Raw genomic sequence first — 23,474 nt, forward strand, 5'->3', positions numbered from 1 at the left:
GGCAGGCAGGGCTGGTTTTGTTACCGGGGGCTTCCCAGTGCGGCGCCCCGGGAGAGGTAGATGCAAAAGTGAGATCCTGACCTTTTACAGGCACCCAGGAGCAGGAGTGGCCAGGACCCAGCGGCGTAGGAGGGGAGATGCTTGGGTCTGTGAGACCCCCTAGTTGAAGAACTGCATTTGTTCCACGAGCATTTCGGGATGCCCGTCTAGGAGCCTGAGTGACGCCCCCAGAGGGGCCCGGCAGGTGCTGGCGCGGCGGCCCTGGAGCTGCAGTGGGCCGGGCCCTGCGGCCGCCGCCGCCTCCCGCGCCCGCCCCCGCCGCGGCGCGCCTCCCGGGCGGGCGCAGTCTGCAGCGGCGGATCGGCGGCCGGCTGGCTCGCGGCGCGCCATGGCCCGGGGCCTGCGCGGCCTCCCGAGGCGCGCTCTCTGGCTGCTCCTGGGTGAGTAGGGCGCGGTGGGTCGCGCGCCCCGGCGTCTTCCCGGCGCGGGCTCGGTGGCTGCAGGGTCCCACCCGGCGCCGGTGCGGGATCCCCAGGCGGAGTGCGGCGGGCACGCGGGTCCGCCTGGGGAAGAGCGGCTTTGGGGTGTCGAGGAGCCAGGGCTCCGGAAGGCGCGGGCGAATTTGCCCCACACGCCAGCGGCCTGCCTGGGGGATGGTGGTTACCCAGGACACGGGGTCCGCTGCCCCGCACCTCCGATCCGGGGCTCCGAGCTCGGGTTGGCGCCAGCGCTGGCTTCCCCAGGCCAGAGTATGTTGGCCAACTCGGGAAGCAGGCACCCTGCGGTTCCGAACTCGGGAATCGGAACCACAGCCCGCTTATCTGGACATCAGCTGAAACTGGAAATCCAATCCTGTCACGTACAGCGGTTGGTGCTTCTTTGCTAAAAGATGTCCTTTGCAGAAATGAGGACGTTTGTTATCTTGGCATTTCTAACAGAAGTTCAAAGAGGGGCAGAGACCATTGGTGAGGTGGCAGAACGTGCGGGGCTTTCGGCTTTCAGATTGCGGCTACAACCCAGGGGCGACCCCAACTTGCAGTAAATCCAGCAAGAAATCATCTGCTTCATGTTCCTTGGTAATGTTCACATGAAATTGTAGCCACTGGGTTTGCTGCGCGGAGGTACCCGCCTTTTGATGAAAACTAGTTTACTTGGGCTGGGAATCAAGGGTCCCTGCAGTTAGTACTGGTTCTGTGGTCTTTCCTCACACTGGCTGTTGATCAGAAGATTCCCTCCATGCTGGTACTGGTGAAGGGGTGACCATTGCCATTATTTTTGTAGCCAGGGAAGGGATTGATGGCAATGTGACCTGTCTATGGCGGCTGCCCAGGCACAGTGAGGAGAGGAGACGAAGGATTTCCCAGGAGCGGTGTAATTCCTGACCCCTATTTGTAAACCTTACCAAGGAGCTTCAGATCTTTGTAAAAATCTGATTCTGCTTCAGCATAATACAATCTGAAGATGAATCTTACCACTTAAGTACCTTGGCTAAGGTTATGTAAAAGCAAAATCTTATAATTATCTCTTCTGTTAAGATCTACTTGACTTGACACGGAATTTACTGTTTTAGTTTCCTCAGAAACTAACATTTTTCTGTTAGCAAGGCAGAGAGCTGGGTTGTGTAATTTTTTTTACATAAATAAATAAATAAATGTTTTTACTGGTACCCAGAGCCTGCACCCTCTAATGCTTGTATAAATAAAGCTCCATGTCATGGTCACATATAAAGACCTTCCTTGTTTACCAAGAAAACGATTCATGTTCTGCTGGGAAGTTCAAAGTCCTGTAATCCTAACAATTTTCTGAGGCCTGGCTAATGTTATATCTTGGAGGAACAAACACAACTTTATGAGGTTATCAGTAAATCGATGTCCTTGGGGGCCAGCTGCCATGAGCAGAATGACTGAGCACACGCTGTCTCCGTCCTGAGCCGTGGTGCCAGCTGATCTCTGTTGCTGCTGAGTCTGCTACCCAGGTGGCAATACGGACACCTCTAAGTATGCTAGTCCACAGGTTTAAGGACTTACCTGTGACAGCTCTACAACCAAGCGAGACATTTTTTCTTACTCAACCTGGTCACTTGCTGTTTGCAATACTGAAGTCCCACAATAGGTTCTTTTCCCTCTGAGGATCCTGAATACTATTTTTATTACAAGAACCTGATATGTGACCACATGCATTTTTAAAATTTCCTGTATAACCACCAAAAAGTTGTTCATTGGTCAGAAAAGAAGGACCTTTCTAGATGAAAGAGTGTGATTCTTTGATGACTGCATTGCAAGCTCCCAGTTTTGCAAAATTTGTTATGGTGTGCCAGCCATCGCTGCTGCAGTAAGGCTCCTCAGTCCTTGGTCTGGGAAGCATGCATGCCTTCCTTGCCACCATGCTGTGGACTTCAGGGGGTCTTTGAATGCCTGCACTATTTATGGAAATATAGGACTTCATGTAAATACAAGTGTAGCTGGAACTGACAGGGACATCGGGAAATGCATGGCAGTATGTGCAGAACTGCTTCAACCTGGACAGTTCTAATCCAGAGTCCAGGGCTGTGGGATTTGTACTTGCTGATCAGCTCAGTACTTGTTCACCAGCACTGTGTTTAGCTGCAGGGAGAAATTCCTGGGGTTTTGTCCTCCTTCTGTGGGTGCGTGGTGTCAGGCCAGGCCAGGGCTGTGCACAGGTACTTCCATCCATAGTGGATCAGTGGTGAGCAGCACCACAGGGACATGTTTCAAGTGGAACCCTCACTTCAGGCAAATAGCTCAGTGGAGAGTCTCCTCTGAATCCTTCTCCCCACATAATGAACCAACTTCATGACTTCTGATCACTTAAAACTGGCATCTGGTGGAGCGTGTGACATGGGTGCCACATGTGTGTGAATTCCAGTGAAAATGCTGAGTCAGAGTGGAGCCCTGGGCTCGCCTGCCATATCTCCTCCCTGAGGCCCGGAGCTCGTTCTTTTTTTGTTGTTATTTTGTTTTTGCTTTGGATTTTTTGTTGTTGTTTTGGTTTGGTTTGGTTTTGGTACTGGATATTGAACTCGGGGTTGCTTAACCACTGACCCACATCGCCAGCCCTTTTTATATTTTGTTTAGAGACAGGGGCTCACTGAGCTGCTTAGGACCTCACTAAGTTGCTGAGGCTGGTTTTGAACTCATGATCCTCCTGCCTCAGCCTCCCAAGCTCCTGGAATTGTAGGTGTGGCCACCACGCCCAGCCCAGAACACATTCTTCCTGAGGCTCCCTGTGGCATGCTGGGCCCTGCCCTCAGTGGACCCTGGCTATCCCAGGCTGTCTGGTCACGTGAGGAAGAGTGAACTTCTTCCTCTAGGCTGGACCTGCAGGCCACAGGGAGCACCTCCATCACACTCCTGTCACCTTTTGAGCCCCTAAATGGAGCCCATGGGGTATACTTAGCAATCACATGAAGCCATCATGTTTGAGCTGGGTGTCTGTCCCTTGCAGAGATGGTACCTGTGGACAGCAGGGCTCAGGGGACTCCTGAGGGATTGGAAAAACCTGCCAGAGCCTCTTACCCCACCAGGGACTCTGGTTGACCAGAAAAAGGAGATTCCAACAGAGAAGATCACTAGAAAGGGAGGGGAAGGAGGCAGAGGGGGAGATCTGGCCGAGGTGGTCAGCTGCACTGACCCTGGCTGTGCCTCCAGCTCTGCCCTCCAGTCTCTTTGTGGCAAATGAAGAGAGAAGATGAATATCACTGGCTCTGCCCCATTTCCAGCTCGATCCAGAAGGGCTCTTGGGCTGCTCACTGTCCTCCACCCTTCCAGACACACAGCACACAGTATATCACACACACACACACACACACACCAAACACACGTACCTCACGTGCCAGACACACAACACACAGCCTCACCACCTACACACATACCCGCATATCACACACACCACATCACTCATACATACCTGCACATGCACACATCACACACCTCACACAATCTCATACACCACACACCACACACACAACTCACATCATGCACACATCACGAGTACCACAGGCACGTGTGCACACACATGCAGCCTCTGGAGGGACGCCCTGGTCACAGCCCTCCGCACTCCAGAACAGGCTGTACTGGGGCTGGTACTGTTGCTCCTGGGTGAACAGAGTCATGTCCACACGCAGTCATAGGCGGGTTACTGACCTAAACAAGACCTTATTCACGTAAGGAACTTCTTGTTCAGGGGTCAGATTTTTTTCCTAAGGTGGTTTTATTTCAGTGTTTTCTTAGACATCCAAAAGGTGTCACTTTAACCATCATGTAAGACCCAGCTTCTAAGCTGCTCTGCCAGAGCAGAAGCCAGGAAGGCACCCTGAGGACCACAGGCTCCTGCATGTCCCATCGGACACCACAGGCTGCTTGTTTTGCTCCAGCAGAGCTTCTCTCCCCCACCCCATCCTCCACTGCTGCAGAGGGTGGCCCGCTTCTCTGACCCCTGCACACCTGCCAAAGACCTCGTCAGGCCACATTGGCACTACCCCCCAGCATGCGCTGGGCTTGAGTCCCCTTCACCTGGACCCCCAAGTCAGCAAGTCAGGGGAGAGTTTGTGAAACCAGAGGAGCAGAGAGGCAGAGTGGGCCAGCCATGGCCTGGGGCTGCCTCACTCAGCCTGGGTACAGTGGACCTGGGCAGCGCTGACCTAGAGCCCCATGCACACTGTTGCAGGGGTTATTCTGAGGCAGATTCTGCCTGGGAGGGGGGTCAACAATCTCCCCACCCAAATACATGTTTGCACAATAGTGCCTGCCACACGCATCACGGCAGGCACTGTCAGGGTTAAAAGCAGCGCTTGTTGTCACATAGCAAGGCGCCCGGTGGTGGGGGAAGCGGTCTGGAACGCATGGTCCCGTAGGCAGAACCCGGTGGCTAACGCTCCAGGTTGGTGTGCTCTGCATGAGTCTCACTGCCACCAGAAGAGGCATCGCTGGATGAAAACGGCTGCCGCTGGGCAGCTAGAGGAGGGAGTGTTGGGGAAAGAGCCAAACTTCTGGAACCTTCCACCTATCACACAGCACAGGAAGTCACACCATCGTGGCAGGCAAGGCTCGAAGCCAGGATGCTGCTAAGCAGTCTCTCAAGGCTGCGCTCTGGAGCACAGGACAGCACCTGCCACAGGGCGATTGGCACCAGGAGCCACATGCCCACGTGGTGGTGACACCTGCTCCACGTAAACGGCACTCCAGATTCTTGCTCCTCGCGCGCCCACCTCATGATCAAAGGGGTTTTTTAAAATTGCATCTCTGCCAAACGCTGGCAGGCTTTTTCTCAGCATCATTCCCTAGCAGTGCCGTGTAACAGTGACCCACATACACTTACTCTGCATTATGTATCATCATAAGCTATCTAGAGATGATTTAGAGAACACGCCACGGACTGCTTAGGACCTCTGTATCCTCTTATACAATAAAGTTGCGTTATGCTTTCCTCTGAGCTTCTCCATTTCGTTCAACATATTTCCCAGGCAGCTCCGGACTTAAGTGAAGGTCTTTCCGTTTTGCAGTGATGCGAAGGTGATCTGCATCTCCTGGACCACACTTTGGACCTTTCCCAGGCTAGAGGAGCAGTCCCCTCTTCTCTGGCAGGGCTGGTGGCGGCAAGCACGGCTCTCAGGCAGCCCACGATTCCTAGTGGGAACAGCGGTCACCACCAGGTGTGCCGTAGCTCCGCCAGGCCACTCCAGGCAGGGGTGCTGTGTGCCTTTCCCACCTGGAGTCATTTTTGCTTGGAAGAGGTCACCAAGTTGTGGCCCCCTTGCAATTCAGGCGCCTCTCAACATGACTTCCTTATTCTCTAATTCCCTCTACCTTGTGGAGATTTGCCTTTTTCAATCCAATGCTGTAAATTGGTATTTTGATGTTATTTCTTGAGCAGAGTGGACAGTGGTTAATGTTAGTGGCCCCCTCCCTTCAGAGGACCCAGTTCTTGAGTTTACTTGTTCTGCTTCTCCTTGAGGGTCTGCTCACCCGCCCTCTGTGCCTTCTGGTCTGGGGAGGAGTGTGCTCATTCAGTCCTCTGCTTGGCATCTTGGCTGAACCCCTGAGTCTCTGTCTCTCTTGTGCTCACTGTAGATATTTTCTGGAATTTCTGTGTCCATGGTTTCTATAAGTTTTTGGAATTGAATTTTTAGAAATCCCATTGGCTCTGGCTTTTGGGGTTCTTCCACCCACCTCAGCATCATTGCTGGGTTTATTGCCCTGTAGTCAGGGGACAGATCATGGATCAGGGCCACTGCTCAACATGTACTGAGGGTTCCTTCTGACCCTGTAGGTCCTTTCGTAAGTGGCCACCAGCCCAGGCAGCGTTGGCCTGTGTTGGTTCCAGTCCTCGTGTCAAACTGGAAGACTCGGGCCCTCTGCAGCCTGTTTACCTTCCTCCTCCAGATCCAAGTCACGCGAGCCTCCTTGCTTGGGAGCCGGTCTTCCCTGTGGCTGTGCCCTGTGTGCGAGGAGCCCATGCCCTGAGCACGGCCAGGCACAGCTGCACGGGACTTCTTAAGAGGGTCGCCTTCTCTTCCCACTCAGGGCTTTTTACCTTTCCTTTTCTGTTTACTTGTATCAAAGTACACGTCACAACGATCTGCCATTTTCGAGTGTACACCGAAGGGACATTGAATACATTCCTGATGTCACAGTCCCCATCCTTCACCAGAACTCTTCTCCTCTCGCAGAACTGTGCCCATTAAACACTAGCTCCGTGTCCCCCAGACCCCTGGTGACCACCATTCGGCTTTCCTTCTCTGTGACTTTAGCTGCTTGGTACCTCACCAAGTAGAGCCATACAGAATTGGCCTTCAGTGGTCAGCTTAGCACAGTGTCCGCGACCCGTCTGCGTTGTGGCATGTAGCAGGATTCCCTTCTTTTTGAAGGTCAAATGATATTCTAGGCAGACCACATTTTGTTTAACTGTTTGTCTGCCAGTGGACACTGGGGTGTCCTGCTTTCCATTCTTTTTGGTATTTACCCAGGGTGAGGCTGCTGGGTGGTGTGGGGGGTCTATGTTTAATTTCCTGAGGGGCCGCCACACTGTTTTCCACAGCAACCAAACTGTTGGCATTCCCATCAACAGCACGCCAGGCTTCCAGTTTCTCCAGTTTCTTGCTCATTTATGGTTTTCTCTTTCTTTTTGCTTTTTACAGCAGCCATCCTGACTAGCATGCGGTGCCATTCGTTGTGGTTTCTGGGCTTGTATTCATCTGACATTCCCCTGGCTGCACTAAGTACTTAGTTCTTTGACCTGGTTTTCTGGAGGATTCCGAGCACACATTCAAGTCAGCTGCCTGCATCCCCACACTGCCCTCGGGGCCGGTGACTGGGCAGGCCACTCCCTGTCTCCAGCTGCTCCTCTCTGTGAGATGAGAGCACCCCCACCTTGAGCGGTCCGTGGGTTCCGGAGGCCTGGCACACAGCCAGCACTCTGCGGTTGATCGCTAGCCTTTCCGGCCTTGAGGAACATTGGTGGAGTTTATTCTGACATCTTTTCTATTTTCTGTTCTCAAATACTTCCAGGGAGCTTCCTATTTTTTCCTTGAGGTCTCTATTTTCTTGTTCCTCTCTGGTAGACAGTCTGTTTAAACTTGCTTTATGACTTAAACATGATAATTTCTTATCAAATTCAGAGATGACTAGCGGCTGCTGACGGGGTAGAACATTGGTGAGAGGTAGTTGTGGGCAGGACCAGCAGGAAGTGGGGGCCCTTGTGTGTTGGGGGGTCTGTTACCAGGCTGCCAGCAGGAAAGGCCTCCATGCTAATCCAAACAAGGACTCTGAAGGGCCAGTGTAGTCCAGTGGGAGGGGGACAGGGCGGGGCAGGCGAGACATCAGACAAGCCACGGAGGTGCACAGGCCCCATCCAGCACAGGGCTGGCACTCCCGTGGGGAAGGGCAGCCGCAGGACAGTAGGCTGGAACCAGAGGATCAAAATCAGAGACAGGAGGAGAACCTGCTTGGCATGGCTTCCTTGGGGGCCAGCAGCTGCTGGAGCAGGAAGAATGGCCTGGCCCAGGAGGACTGCCCTCCCAGCTGTTGACAGTGCGTTGGAGGCTGGGTGGAGGTTCCCAGCCTGGGCTTGAGAGGCTGGCACAGGAGATTCTTGCCAGAAGAGAACACCTGGGGGCAGGTCCAGCAGGCCTCTTGGAGAGGGAGGGTTTTGATCAGATTGAGGCAGAGAGGGAAGCTCAGAAATTAATTGAAGTGGGGGTGGGGGGGGGTGCTGTAGAGGACGTCAAATTCCAAGTGGAGGGAGGCAGGACAGTAGAAGCCAGGCAAGGAACTCCAGGGGACTGCCTCCCACAGATGTCAGATCTCGATGACCTGGAACTCACCGGCAGCCAGGCGGGGTGGGGTGGGGCTATGTGATTATGTGAGGCCCACCTAGGACAGGTCACAGGCCAGAGAAACCCTGCTTGGCAGAACTAAGTGCTCAGGTGGCCTGGGAACTCCAGGCCCTGCCGCCAACCCCTTTGGGCTCCAGGCCACTTTAATCCTGGAAGTCACCCCCAGGGTTGGTGGGTCCTGTTCCCCCAGCAAAATCTCTGGAGCAGCAGACTGATTATTTGTAAGCTAATTATGCACCTGGGCCTCCGCCCTATGGGTTATAAAATGTGTACCAAAATAAGCTTCTCCGGAAGCTAGGGTGCCGGGACTACTGTAGATCAAGAACACTCTCGCCCTGCGGGATAGTGGCGGGAGTGCCTTCAGGGAGCTGGCGCCCTCTAGTGGGAGTTGCGGGACTGAGTCCACACCTACCTGGAGAGAAGGTGCTACCCTGGAAGGCTGGTGTGGGGGTAGGTGATGCAGGCCGTCCTGGCTGGACCTTGAGCTCTTCCACCAAGGCTCCTTTGCAGGAGTCGCTCACTCGCCCACTCAGGCCACTCCTGGAGCCCAACGGCTCTGAGCCTGGGGTCACAGCTGGGGGACTCTTCAGGTCTCACTGCGAGGTAGCAGTGCCCTCATTTCCGCCCATCTCCTGTAGCCCTGCAGGGACACGGTCGGCACAGCCTTTGGGATTGCAGCTGCTCTGCCACGCCTGGGCTTTGCCTGGGCATCCCCCCAGCCTGTTGGTGCGGCCGCTCTTTATGCTCATTTCAGGAGCGCTTTCCTGCTGTAGAGAGGAGCCAGACCCCACTTACAGACACAATTCCTACATTATGCGCAACCTAAGGGATTTCCCGTCTTGTGCTGTAGGGGGAAGGCCACCTTGGGGGCAACCGCAGCACCAGGGACTTTGGACGTGAGTCTTGATCACATTTGTGGTCAGAAAGAGGACAGGACCCATTCAACCCCAAACAGCTAGTTCAAAATTTGAGGACAGTTTTGTTAGCTTGTGAAACCGTGATGGGGCCCCTCCCTAGTGAGGGATGCTAGGTCAGGCCCGTTCAGGAAAAATCCAAGGGCTCTGGCCTGGTCCCTGCTTCCAGATTTGCCTGCATAGCTGCCCAGGCCTCACCCCAGCTGTAGGCCCTGGGGTCCCCCAGGGCAGTTACAAAAGGACAGTGTATGGGGGCTCTCTGTTCCCAAAGAGGGGCATGGATGGAGCTGGGCCTGGTAGATCCCATCCTTGGGAATCAAGAATGGCTTGGAGATAGGACAGGTGCAGGGCCACGACCAGGCAGGTTGACCACAGCCATCCAGGGAGGGGTTTGCACACTCAGTGGACTTGGAGCTGCCGTGTCACCCTGGAGCCTGCAGGGACTGGTGATGTGGGGGCAGATGACCATGGTCAGCAGCCCAGAGGACAGCAGTGGAGACCGACCTGATTATGATGGGGGGACAATGTGACAGAATTGCAGAGGGTGATGATCCCCTCAGAATGCATCCCACCCAGGCCGAGAGGACAGCGTCCTGGCCCCCAGCACCTGCACTCCCTCCCCCTGCTGGGGACCCTCCCTCTGTTGACTGGCTTTGCAGGACACCTGTGCGGCCACCAGGACCCACATTGGTCTCTGTTGTGTGTGGCCCAGACCCTGCCTGAGCCACAGCCGTCCACACACGTCCTCCTTCACGGGTCCTGACGTCCGCTCTTCCAGAACAGGAGAGGAGACCGCAGCGGTGTGTGGGCCTCCCGTGCCCAGCTTGCACCTGGGATGGCCAGAGGGTGCCCTGGCTTCACCCCAGCGACGGGTCCACCCACAGAGCCGGGGTAGCCGTCCCAAGCATTTGTTTGTTCCTTCGCCAAGCTGCCGGGTGCCAGGGAGGGTGACGGATGCCTGAGTCAGAAAGGAGTGGGAGGCAAGGGCGGCGACAGTGGTTCTGAGAAGGGGAAACTATCCTGCCCACTCCACCTGAGCGCCCAGGAAGTGGCCGGCGTCCAGGGAGGGGCAGCTTCCTGCATCTGGGGGCAGCTAGAAGAGCCCTGGAGGAACAGGTCACATTGGGGCACAAGGTTTACCAGAGAAAGGTGTTTCAGGTGAGGGCACAGGAGGGGCATGTACCAGGAGTGGTGAGGGGTGGGGACAAGCGGGCAGGAGCCTCAGCCCTCACATGAGACTGGATGGGAGGCTCGGAATTCCTCAGTGGGCCCTGTCGAGCCCTCCTCTGTGTCCCTGGTGCTCACCTCTGCAGCACATAGTGGATCTCAATGGGACAGATGTGGGAAGCGGCTCCTGCCCCAAGTCTGCCCTGACTCGGCATAATTATGAGTCCCTAGAATGGTGGGTGTGTCCACAGCTGGCCCAGCTGCTCTCCAGGTGCATGCAGTGTGTTGGTGTGGACACTGGGGGACACACCTGGGTAGAGAATGTTTCAGGGGAGCTGGGAGGGAGGCTGCTCTGCCCTCTGAGCTTCCACAAGGCAGATGCAGCCTGGGGTGAGGGCCAGCAGCCCACCTGGCAGTCTCCGCCCATAACCCCACATTCTGATGGGGGTCTTATGCTGAGAGTGGACAGCTCTCACTGGCATCCAGGGTGGCATGCGGACCCTTTCCACTGGAGCTCCTCCAAGGAGCTTCTCTGATTTGCAAGCAAGACTTTGCTTGAAACCATCCCTACCTGCCAGTACCCCCAGCTTCTCCCAGAAGTCCCTGGAGTCTCCTGACTCTCAGAAACCTTGTCCCCAGCCTCCAGCCCTCCTCCTGTCCCGGGTGCCCTCTGCTCTTGAGGCACCCGTTCTCTGCACCTGACCGGGTCCAGCCCACCATCCAAGCACCTTCCCATGCACCCTTTCCTAAGACTGTGCCCCCAAGGGGGACCAGGCTCCCAGGGCATCCTGCCCCACCCCTGCCCGCCTGTTGGACAGCCCAGGCTTTCGACCTCGCCACCTGGCTTCCCCTGCCTCCATGAACTGTTTGTGGGGCTTGTGTTTTGTGTTGGGTTTTACTTTTAATTAGATACAGGGTTTCCTTTTTATTTCTTTCTTTAAATGTTTTTATTTGTTCTAATTAGTTGTACATGATAGTAGAATGCATTTATGCATTTTGATAAATCATACATAAATGGAGTGTAATTCCTCACTTACACTCCATATACATATTGCAGGATCACATCAGTTCTGCAGTCATACATGTACAGGAGGTAACAATGTCTGTTTCACTCTACTGTCCTTCCTACCCCATACCCCTTCCCTTCACTTCTCTCTACCTAAAGTAACTTTATTCTTCCCTAGCCCCTGCCCACTTATTGTGAATTCACCTCCGCATATCAGAGAAAACATTCTGTCTTTGGTTTTTGGGGGTTTGGCTTATTTTGCTTAGCATAATATTCTCCAACTCCATCCATTTACCAGCAAATGCCAGAATTTCATTCTTCTTTAAAGTTGAGTAGTATTCTATCATATATATACATATACCACATTTTCTTTATCCATTTATCTGTTAAAGGACACCTAGGTTGGTTCCATAGTTTGGCTATTGTGAGTTGAAGTGCTGTAAACATTGATGTGGCTGTGTCACTGTAGTGTGCTGATTTTAAGTCCTATGGTTATAAACCGAGGAGTAGGATAGCTGGATCAAATGGTGGTTCCATTCCAAGTTTTCTGAGGAATCTCCATATTGCTTTCCATAACGGTTGCACCATTTTGCATTCCCACCAGCAATGTATGAGTGCACCTTTTCCCCACATCCTTGCCAACATTTATTATTGCTTGCATTCTTGATCATTGCCATTCTGACTGGAGTGAGATGAAATCTGAGTAGTTTTGATTTGCATTTCTCTAATTGCAAGAGATGATGAACACGTTTTCATGTTTGTTGATGGTTTGTATTTCTTCTTCTGTCAAGTGTCTGTTCAGTTCCTTAGCCCACTTATTGACTGGGTTTTGTTTTTTGTTTTTTGTTTTTTTGGTGTCAAGTTTTTTGAGTTCTTTATATATTCTGGAGATTAATGCTTTAGCTGGAGTATGTGTGGTAAAGATTTTCTCCCATTCTGTAGGCTCTCTCTTCATGTTATTGTTTCTTTTGCTGAGAAGAAGCTTTTTAGTTTGAGTCCATCCCATTTATTGATTCTTGATTTAACTTCTTGCGATTTAGAGATTTTATTAAGGGAGTCAGGTCCTAGGCTGACACGGTGAAGATTTGGGCCTACTTTTCCTTCTTGTAGTCACAGGGTCTCTGTTCTAGTGCCTAAGTCTTTGATCCACAGTGAGTTAAGTTTCATGCAGGGTGAGAGATAAAGCTTCAATTTCATTTTATTACATGTGGTTTTCCATTTTTCCCAGCACCATTTGTTGAAGAGGCTATCTTTTCTCCAGTGAATGTTTTTTTTGGAACCTTTGTCTAGTATGAGATATCTGTATTTTTGTGGGTTCATCTCTGTGTCTTCTATTCTGTACCATTGGTCTACATGTCTGTTTTTGTGCCAGTGCCATGCTGTTTTTATTACTATACCTCTGTAGTATAGTTTGAGGTCTGGTATTGTGATGCCTCCTGCTTCACTCTTCTTGCTAAGGATTGCTTTGGCTGTTCTGGGTCTCGTACTTTTCCAAATGAATTTCATGATTGCTTTTTCTAGTTCTATGAAGAATGTCATTGGGATTTTAATAGGAATTCACTGCATTTAATTTGTATAGTGCTTTTGGTAGGATGGCCATTTTGACAATATTAATTCTGCCTATCCAGGAGCATGGGAGGTATTTCCATCTTCTAAGGTCTTTGTCAATTTCTTTCTTTGGTGTTCTATAGTTTTCATTGTAGAGGTCTTTCAGCTTTTTTGTTAGATTGATTCTCAAGTATTTTATTTTATTTTATTTTTGAGGCTACTGTGGAGTAGTTTTATTAATTTCTCTTTCAATGGATCCATTACTGATATATAGAAATACATTTGATTTATGGGTACTAATTTTAAATCCTGCAACTTTACTGAATTCATTTATTAATTCTAGAAGTTTTTGGTGGAATTTTTTTGGATCTTCTAAATATAGAATCATGTCAACAACTAGTGATAGTTTGAGTTCTTCTTTTCCTATTTGTATGCCTTAATTTCTTTCTTCTAATTGCTCTGGCTAGAATTTCAAGGGCAAAGCTGAATAAAAGTGGTGGACATCCTTTTTAGAGGGAATGCTTTCAATTTTTCTTCATTTAGAATTATGCTGGCCTTGGGTTTAGCATATATGGCTTTTATGATATTAAGGTATGTTCCTACTTTGCCTAGTTTTTCTAGTGTTTTAAACATGAAGGGGTGCTGTATTTGGTCAGATGCTTTTTCTTCATCTATTGAGCTGATCATATGATTCTTGTTTTTAAGCATATTGATAGGATGAATTACATTTATTGATTTATTGAACCAACCCTGCATCCCTGGGATGAACCCCGCCTGATCATGTTGCACTATCTTTTTAATATGTTTTTGTATGCAATTTGCCAGACTTTTATTGAGAATTTTTACATCTGTGTTCATCAGAGATATTGGTCTGAAGTTTTCTTTCCTCAATGTGTCTTTGTCTAGTTTTCATTATCAGGGTGATCCTAGCCTCACAGAATGAGTTTAGAAGGTTTCCTTCCTTTTCTATTTCATGGAATAATTTAGGAGTATTGGCGTTAATTCTCTTTTGCAGGTCTTGTAGAACTTGACTGAGAATCCATCTGGTCCTGGGCTTTTCTTAAATGGCAGGCTTTCGATGGCATTTTCTATTTCATTACTTGAGATTGTTCTGTTTAAATTCTGTATAACCTCCTGATTCAGTTTAGATAGGTCATATGTCACTAGAAATTTGTCGATGTCTTCAGTATTTTCTATTTTATTGGAGTATAAATTTTCAAAATATTTTCTAATTATTTTCTGTATTTCACTTGTGTCCACTGTGATATTTCCTTTTTCATTGCATATTTTAGTAATTTGGGTTTTCTTTCTTTTTCTCGTTGTTAGTGTGGCTAGGGGTTTATCAATTTTATTGATTTTTTTTTCAAAGAATCGACTTTTTGTTTTGTCAGGGTTTCCTTTTTGTTGCTGTGAAGCCCACTGTGTTGACTTCACTGGCCAGGCTCCAGGGTCCTGGCAGGCCCTCTGCTGAGACCTGACGAGCCAGGCAGAGCATATGTGGGTGGCTTCAGGGGTGGCGTTCCTAGTTTTCTGTCATGGCCACTGTACCTGCATGGGTGCCTCAAGCTCCACAGGCTCAGTCTCCTTCCCTTTTGTCCAGCTGCTGGGCACAGGGCCTCTCCCAGTCCCACACGCCTGCTCCTTGCGAGCTCTGCCCAGCTCTGCTGTGTCCAGGGCTTCACCGTCCCCATCAGTACTGCCCTCTAGCCCAGCTGTGGCCTGCCAGCAGCCAGACCCTGGACGGGGAATACAAGAACCCACCCCCAGCTGCCCCTCAGAGAGGCCAAGAGAATGGATGTCCAGCCTGAGGAGGCCTGGGATGGGCAGATGGGGCCGCCGGGTGAGCCAACAGCAAGCTCTGGGAAGCAAGTGGTTCTGATTTCACGCAGTTCGTCGCTGGACAGTTCACGCTGGATCCTGAGTTCTTCGCTGAGGTGGAGGCCAAGCGTGGTTCCCTCAGTCGGCCAGCATGGTCGGATCGGGCTTCAGCCGGCTTTTTTCTGCTGTGACTGAAGGATCTGACCAGAATGATTTCGGGGAGGAGAGGGTTATTCAACGGCTCATGGTGCTGCGGTCTCCATCATAGACAGCCATTCCTGGAGGCTCCCATGAGGCAGAACATGGCAGGAGAGTGTGACCGGGAAGCAGGGAGAGGGTCTCTACTAGCCAGATGCAAATGTACACCCAAGCCAGGCCCCATTGCCCACCTCCTCCAGCCTCACCTAGGACTCAGGCACCACTCAGTTAATCCCCACTGGGGAGTAAATCAGTGATGGGCTGAGGCACTCCGGGCCCAGTCATTTCTTCTCTGAAGCTTCTTGCGCTATCTCACCTGGGAGCTTTCGGGGGACACCTCACATCCAGACCCTAACAATCAGCAAACATCAGACACAGGATGTGCCAGGCCCCACGTTGGGTGTACAGCACGGCCCAGGCACCAGTCTGGACAGGGTGGACTAGACCTTTTCCGTGGCCTCTTCACGGGTCAAGGATGACTCCTTCCCTCAGGCCCCGGGCCGCCTGGTGACACTGCAGGTCAGCACGGGGGCATGAAGGCCAGCAGGCCTGGGTTCAGGTCCAGTGAGCTCTCACTGCCTCAGTCTCCGCGGGTATAAGGGTGGAATTGTCTGTGTGACGCTGGCCTGAGGCTGGCACCCATGGCCTTCTTGGAACAAGTGGCAGTTGTCACCAGCAGTGGTAAGTGCCCCTGAGGGCATCACGGGGCCCTGCTGTTCGCAGCAGGGCCTCTGCAGGGACACAGAGTGGTTGAGGAGAGAACCCAGTCAGGGGTCACTTGGACTCCATCCCAGGCGCTCGGTGGGCGGGCTCGGTGGGCGGGCTCAGTGGGCTGGGATGCGCACATGGGTGGGACGGGCTGCGGGCAGGCGGCTGGCGGTGACTGGGCCCCTGTGTTGCAGTGCAGTGCATCCTGCTGGTCACCGCCTGCCAGGACACCCACTACAGCACCCTCGTCCAGGAGCACTGCCTGACCCGCTTCCAGAAGGACATGGAGGCCGTGGGAGAGGCTCTGTGGTGCGACTGGGGCAAGACTATCCGGTGAGTCCTGCGACGCTAACGGGGGGGGGGGTGGCCAGAGCAGGTGCCCACCCTCTTGCTGACCACGTGGGGCTGTGGAGCCTGGTGGGAAGATTCCTCTAGAGGCCACTGGGGCTGGGGGCCAACTGGTGAGTGGCTCTTGCCCACCATCCCGAGTGACGAGGACGAAGGAGGCTGCTGGTGGAGGATGGGTATGAGGAACGAGGGCGGGAGAGGCTGTGGGTGCTGGGGCAGCAGCACCTCCTGCAGGGTCCAGGTCGGGGTGGAGGTGCAGTGGCATCTAGCCCGGGTCAGCCGGTGCAGCCTAGGCCTGGGAGGCTGGGTCTCGTGACAGGAGCCACTGGGTCCTCCGGTCCTTGCAGTCAGACCAAGTCTGGCCCCATCCCATTCAGGGCTCGGGACTTCCCTGAACGCTGGGTCCGACCATCCCCAGAGGGGTGCTCCGGCCTCACCGGGGCTCTCACTGAGCTCCTCCCCTTTGGGGCTGGCCCTGCTCCTGAAAGACCCTTCCTCGCCACCCTGTGTGCCCACTCTGCCTCCCACGGCCTCTCAGACGCCTGGCGCCCTCAGTCCTGGGCTCTGCCCATGGAGCCCAGGCTTCTCCACCTCAGGACGAGTCATAACTTGGCGTGTCCAAGACCTGTTTTCTCAACTCTGTTTCTGCTCAGTATGTGGGTGCGGAGGCGTCCTGGGGGCTCCTGGTCACATAATGGGTGTCAGCAGTGGCAGGTGCTTTGGGCTGCCAGTCCCCGCCGTGGTGTCCTGCGTGCAGGGATCTGGATGCACGTTCCCAACACCGCAAACCAGGCTGTGCCCCACAGATGATGGCACTTCCCACCAGCCCCTGAGGTATGAGAGACCAAGGAGCCTGGGGACCAGCAGTGGAGGCCAGAGGCCCAGGGGGGAGGCCCGGGAGGGTCTCCTTGGAAGAGAGGTGGAGCCAGCGACGGCTGGTGCCTCCTGAGGGCCCAGGTGCTCCTGGTGGGCACTGGGCAAGTCCAGGGAGATTGGGAATCCTTCATCTGAGCTCACGGCTTCTCTGCAGGGCAGGGATGCAGGCTGGAGTGAGCGTGGGGTGAGCACCCCGGCCAGGTCTCTGTCCACAGAGCCCTTCACGTGAAGGCCGTGTTGCTCCTCTGAACTGGGGTTCGGGCCTCTGCCGGCCATGGAGCCCATCGGCCTCTGTGTGGCCCCTTCTCCCTTACCAAGTGAGGCAGACAACCAGCCCCTGCCCTCGACCCCTCCCTAGGTGGGCAGAGCCATCTCCTTCACTCTGGGGGTTAGATGACCCCAGCAGAGTCTGTACCCCGTTCTCAGTGGCTGAAGTGAAGCTGGGCCTCAGAAGCCGGGAATAAGGCAGGAGGCGGAGTCCGAGGAGAGCCTCCTGGGCCTCAAAGCTGCAGACACGCGCTCGGGCCTCCAGCGGGCTCGGGGCTGCGGGCTACGCCTCCAGGCAGATGGCCAGTGCAGCCCGTGCTCACCCGTCTCAGACAGCCCTTTTCTCCAGGCTTCCTTCAGACTTTGGGACTCGTTTTCTGAGCTGAGGAGTGAATTAAGAGTTGGAACTGCGAGGAGAAGTGGTCAGGACCACGTAACAGCCTGTCTGCAGGCCGGTCGGCTTTCTGCCTCAGCCAAGCAGTGTGTATCTAAGTTAAGATGGCGCTTATTATTATCAGGGGAGACCCACTGGGGCCCAGAGGGACACACTCACTGCCTCTCTGTGCAGCAGTCATGGATCGATGCACTCACAACAGAGCCTCACAGAGACGGTGGGGACACTGGACACAGCATCGTCCTCTGAGAAGCGGCGGTGCTGCGGATCGCCACAGATGGTCTCTGACGGTGCTTGGACAGAGAGACCAGCAACCCTCAGGCCAAGAGAGCGTACCCTCACCAGAGCCTCGCGTGGGCATAAAAGAGGGGAGAGCTGCTGCGAAATTTCTCTTATTTGTGAAGAAAATATAGACGATTTAGGAACCAAGTGGCAGAAGTCCACTGCACAACCGCTCCTCCGCAAGTCAGCTGGGCCCCAGTCCGGCAAGTCATCTCGGACGTGCCTCCGAGACGTCCACCTCTTCCTGCTGGGGCCTGAGTCTGTCGCGTGAGACACCACGGGGTGTGATCAAGGATCCAGCGTCGGCCTTGGCGTGGCAGATTATTCTGGACCACCCAGGGGGGTCCGAGGAAACCAAAACGCCCCTTACACGGGTCCCCGCTCTGGCCATTGCCGTACCTTCACAGTGGCTTTGGGTCCCTCCACCCAGTCCTCCTGTGAGCACTTCCTTCCCTCCTGTGCCCTGAGATGTCCTGGGCTTGTCTTCTGCTCTTCCTGCCTCAACCCTGGGACAGGCTCCCCCTGCCACTTTATTAGAGAATGGAGTTTAGGGGCCAGTCAGGTAGAATTGGGGTACCTTGCGTGTGCTAGAAGGCAGCATGGACAGTCCATCTTTAGTCTTGGTGGAGCAATTGCTATGCAAAACAGCATCTGCTTCAAGGATTGCCTTACACGACTGTGGGGTCAGGTGGGTCCGCAGTCTGTGGAGCAGCCCGGCAGCTGGGGACTCCAGAGGAGGCCTGCACTGCAGCTCAGGGCAGAATTCCTAAACCTGCTCTAGACCCCGCCCACACCCTTAGGACAGCCTTTGCTTAGAGTCCCCTGATTGTAGATGTTTCCCACATCTCAGAATGACCCCACATCAAGCCTAGGTCAGTGTTCGAGTAACTGGGTTCTGGATCCTGGCCAAGCTGACACGAGACTGATGGTCACACAGGGGCGGAAGTCAGAGCTCCGCCGAAGGCTGTGTTTAGAGAACTGCTTCTCCTCCCCAAACCTCTCCCTTCCCATTTCTCCTATCCTCGCCCACTTCCTGTGGGCATGCAACTCATTCATTTCTGGTGTTTCCTTCCTGTATTTCTCTTGCACATATGAGCAAATGTGTGTGTTTTCTCTTACATCCTCTTTCTTACATCAAGGGTAGTCTACTGAGCGTCTCCCCTGGTACTCTGGTGTCCTTGGATTGCTTTGCAGTTGTTTTCACTTTGTCCTGGGAATTCCTCTTTATCAGGGCAGAGAGCTTCCTGTTCATTTTCACAGTTGCATAGTACTCCACAGAGCATTTTCTCTACCCTTTTCTGATGAAAGGCATTTAGGTTCTTTGCAGTGTTCTCCAGCTTCAGACAAGCCCCACAGAGAGCCCTGCCTGCATATTTTCATGTGGGAGCTGCACCTTCAGAGTAGACACCTGGAAGCAGAATTGCTGAGTCAAAAGGCAGGGGGCTGGCAGTGCTCTTGGGGATTGCCCTTTGCCCTAGTTGGCGCTCCCACCAGCAGCCCAGCACGCTCCGCATCGCGGTGTGAGGACTGCCGCTGGCCAGAGAGGGAGAACGCTGGCCCGGAGGCGCTCTCGCGTTTCCCTGGCAGGAGGCAGGAGGCAGGAGCGAGGACGAGCACCTCTGCGCAGGAGGGTCCATCCTCGCACCTCTTTGTGAGTTGTTGGGTCACGTTCCTCTGCCACGCGAGGTGGAGCGCAGGCCCTGCCCAGGCCAGGCCAGGCCAGAGCTGCTCCGCCAAGCTGCACCCCAGCCCTCGGTCCTTTCAAGAGGCCCGTGTGTGCCAGGAGAGGCCGCAGGCTCTGCCCACCCGCTCGCAGCCGCTTTGCCTCGGTTTCCGCTGCGGCGGGCTGTGTTCGCGTAGTCAGATGCGTCTGCTTCTGGGTGTGGCGGTCCCACCAGGCGTCAGGAGGGCCCTGACCTTCAGACTCCTGGGCTGACTGGGGTAGGAACCAGATCTCACCTTCCGGTCGGGCCTCTCAGCTGTCCCGTTGGCTGAGAAGTCCGTCTTCGCCCAGCGACTTGAGGTGCCACTCTGTCCTGGGCCCGAGCGTCCAGTGCCCTTTGCCCAGCCCCTGATAAACCTCCCTCTTCTAACTTTGTGAGTCCCAGTCCATGCAGGGACTCTCTCATGCCAGCCAGCAGCCCTGCTCCTGCTGAGCACGTGCTCCACCATCCTTTGCTCCCGACAAAGGTGAGGAGCTCACCTCGGCTGCCAAGGCCAGTGGGCACCACTGTGCGCAGGGCTCCCTACTGGCCACGGGACCTGTTGCCTCATTTAAGTAAACAGTGGTCTGAGACACAGGATCCTTGTCTCCCCGCTTCATCTGCCCAGGGCCACACGCCAGTGCTCTCCTGGTCCCCAGAGAAGGCGCAGGGATGCCCTGCCTTCACGTGGAACGAGCTGGTGTTCAGCAGCCATCTCAGCCCTGCCAGCGTCCGGCAGGCCTGGCGGAGTCCACATGCTTCAAGAGGCCAAGCCTGGTGCTCAGGCTAAAGGCGGCCTTTCTAGGGTCTTCTTTGCAGAGGATGTCCAGGGTGGACAATCTTGTCTAAATGATTCGGCAGAAGGAGAAGAGGGGCAGAGGAGCCAGACCAGGTGCAGGCAGGAAGCCATCACCAGCTGCAGGCCATCACCAGGTGTTGGAGGCTGCCCCGTGCCTAATGGGGAAGTAGGGCTCTGAGCCAGGCCCGACCAGAGGCAGCCAGACCCTGGGAGTCCCCCATCCTGAGCAGGGTCCATGGCCAAGTCAGGCGGTAATTGGGTGAGGGATCTCAGGCACCCTTTCTGAGCCAAGTGCAACTGAGGCTAGTCACTGGGGCAAACAGAACAGGCAGCTGTTGGGCTTGGGTGTCCACGTACAGAGCACTGTGGGCCAGGGACTCATAAGGCAAGAGCCCTGGGGTCAGAGGCACCCCCATACTGCCCCCCGTGGGGGCCTGGGCCGGGCCTGCAGTGGCTCTGGAGATGTCCTTCTAGACTCGGAAATGGGAGAAGGCTCTAGGTGTGCGTAGAGGGCCAAATGTGAGCCAGCCTGCCTTCTGTGGGATGCATGTGAACACATGGGGGCGGTGGGGACTCACCCATGCCAGCTGACTCCCCGGGTCCAGACCAACAGTTCGCTTCCTGCGCCAAAGCCAGCAGAGAGGAGGACCCTCATCAGCCCGCCTCGCAGGCTGCTGGATGGTTGTAGACGGCCCTAGCCCACTGTGCTCAGAGACAGAACGTCTGAGGAAGGCACGGGCTGACAGGGACACTCAGGCCACCTCCAGCCAAACAGCAGCAGCCTTCTCAGGCGGCCCCCCTCAGAAATGGGCTGCTCTCCTCGCACGTTCCAGGTGTGTAACAGCTAAGGCTTAGCCTGTGGGCGTGGCTGCCCGTGCGGAAAGATGGATGGTTCAGCAGCACTGAGCAGGTCTCTGCAGAGCCGAACTGGGCAGGCCAGGCCAGCTGTCATTTAGGGGGAGTGGCAGGGAGTTCTCATTAAACTGCAGCCCTCATCTGCTGGGAGAAATGTAATGTAATTTAGTGTATTAGCTGGGAATAAGATCTAATTGGGGGGAACATGAAAAATGTGTCATCAGGAATTCATTTCCAGAGACCTCGGTGTGGGTGTTAGAAAAGCAGGAAAGCAAAAGACTCAAACGTGCCAGGACTTACTGGAAAGCAGGCGGTTTCTTTGTTTTTTAACGTCAGATATTTTCAAATGGTACATAACAACATAGAAATTGTACGTATCAGTGGGGTACCCTGGGGTGTTTTGAGATATGTGTACATATTATGTAGTGTTTAATCCGGGCGAGCAGGTCTGTCTCCACTGTCCGCCTCCATTCATGGTGGGAACCTCAACTCCACATCCACACCACGCTGCCCAGCACCAGCCCGCCTGCTCTCTGTGGCTGAGTCCCCGCGGCCGCCTCCCGTCTTCCCTCGGGCCCTGGGAGGTCCACTCAGGCTCCAAACGGGAGTGACAGTGGCTCTGCTTGTCTTTCTGGGCCCGACTGACCCCCTTAATGGGATCCGCCCTGCCGTCCAGGCTGCTGCAGAGGCCAGGACTCCCCTCCTCTGCGCCCAGCTGCCTGCATTGCGCAGATGCACCGCGTTTTCTTCGTTCATTGGTGCGTCAATGGTGCTTAGGCAGCTTCTGGGCCATATGGTACTTCTATCTTCAAATAGAAGTACCCGGGTCTCTGTGGCCCTGGCCAGAGTCTGCGAGGGGGAGGACTTGAGGCGGCCTCCCAAAGACCCTGCTGCACCGACCCACGCTGGCTGACGAAGAGCCCTCTGGCCTGGCCCCAGGGCTGCCGGGTATGGGGCGGGGTGTCAGGGCCCACGAGCCGCAGCTGCACGGCAGATTCCCTGAAGCACGCAGGGCAGAGGTCTCGGCTTCTGCCGCAACTGCTCCTCAGAATGGCTGTGCAGGTAGGAGCCCAGCACCCAGAGAGCTGCCAACTTGGGCAGGGCGTGTGGCCCTACTGTGGGTCCTCCTGGGCCTGCCCATTCCCCTCTCTGCTGCTGGAACACAGAGCCTCCTTTGTGTGTCCCATTTAAGAGTCAAGTCAGGAAATTCTTCAGAACTCAGCAGCAAAGTTGCAACAGCTACTTTTGTTTTGAATTTCAACAGGAACTGAGAAGAGGCTTCTTTGCAGATCACCAACAGCTCTGGGGCAGCAGGTGTGCCACCCTCCCTGGGCTCCTGCCCAGCCTCACGTCCCTCCCCAAGGTGTCCCAGGATGGCCATCCCAGGTGCTCAGCGAGCAACCATCTGCGAGAGGCCTGCTGGCCGGCACCCCTCCACCTGCAGGAGCCTCACAGCAGGTCTGGGGCTGCCTCGCCTCCCTGAGGCCCCGGGCAGGTGTCGGCTCTGGAGCATGCAGGGGCCCGTGCACGCTCGGTGGCCTTTGTGCTCAGCTGGAGGCTCGGGCTGGGAGGGGACATCATGTGTGTCATGGCTCACAGGATCTGAAGGCAAGCCCGGGGGTCCAGGCCACACCCCTGGCCATGGTCACAGCGTCTTCCAGGCTTTACTCCCCTGTGTGGTCAGGAAACCCTCCCCACCCTCTCAGAAATGTGTTCCTGCAGCCCCCGTGTGAACCACCGGGAGCGGCCTACAGGGACAGCCTCTCACAGGGCAGCACAGGGTCGTCCGCCACTCTGCGCTCCACTGCAGCTGACCCAGGTCCAGACCCAGCGCTGGAGCAACAGGACCAAGCTCTGAGGGCAGGGTGTGCTCGGGACGAAGGACGGCACAGCGGGAGCTTCCGGGCCCGGCCTGGGCTCCCAGAGGGGCCTGGAAACACGCTGGTCCCCGCGTGCAGTGGGCGTGTGAGAGGAGGGGGCAGCAGAGAGACTTGGAGGACAAGGCGTGGCGCACAGTCCCACCCCTTCCCAGCCCTCGCCACCTGCCAGCAGGTGCCCCTCACAGGCAACGGTGGCGTTTTGGTCAGAGTGGCTCACTCAACACCATGCCTGCTCCAAGGTGGGTTCTGGTGGGGACCTCAGAGGCTCCAGGGATGCCCAGCCACGGGCTGGGGGGCGCTGGGCTGGGGAGGAGAACACCCCTCCTTTCTCAGAAAGCTCCCAGGGCAGTGCACCTGT

At 54.7% G+C, this 23,474-nt stretch overlaps 1 protein-coding gene across 1 annotated transcript in view; it reads left to right on the forward strand.

The window, feature by feature from the left end:
* Positions 1–224: 224 nt before the first annotated feature.
* RAMP1 (receptor activity modifying protein 1) overlaps positions 225–23,474 on the forward strand; it is a 42,522-nt gene continuing 19,272 nt past the window's right edge. The window contains exons 1-2 of the mRNA XM_079130319.1: positions 225–440; positions 15,907–16,045. Coding sequence (XP_078986445.1) covers positions 389–440; positions 15,907–16,045 — 191 coding nt within the window. The 5' untranslated portion in view covers positions 225–388. The remainder of the gene's footprint in view (positions 441–15,906; positions 16,046–23,474) is intronic.

Source organism: Sciurus vulgaris, assembly GCF_902686455.1.
Source record: "Sciurus vulgaris genome assembly, chromosome: 3".
Lineage (NCBI taxonomy): Eukaryota > Metazoa > Chordata > Mammalia > Rodentia > Sciuridae > Sciurus > Sciurus vulgaris.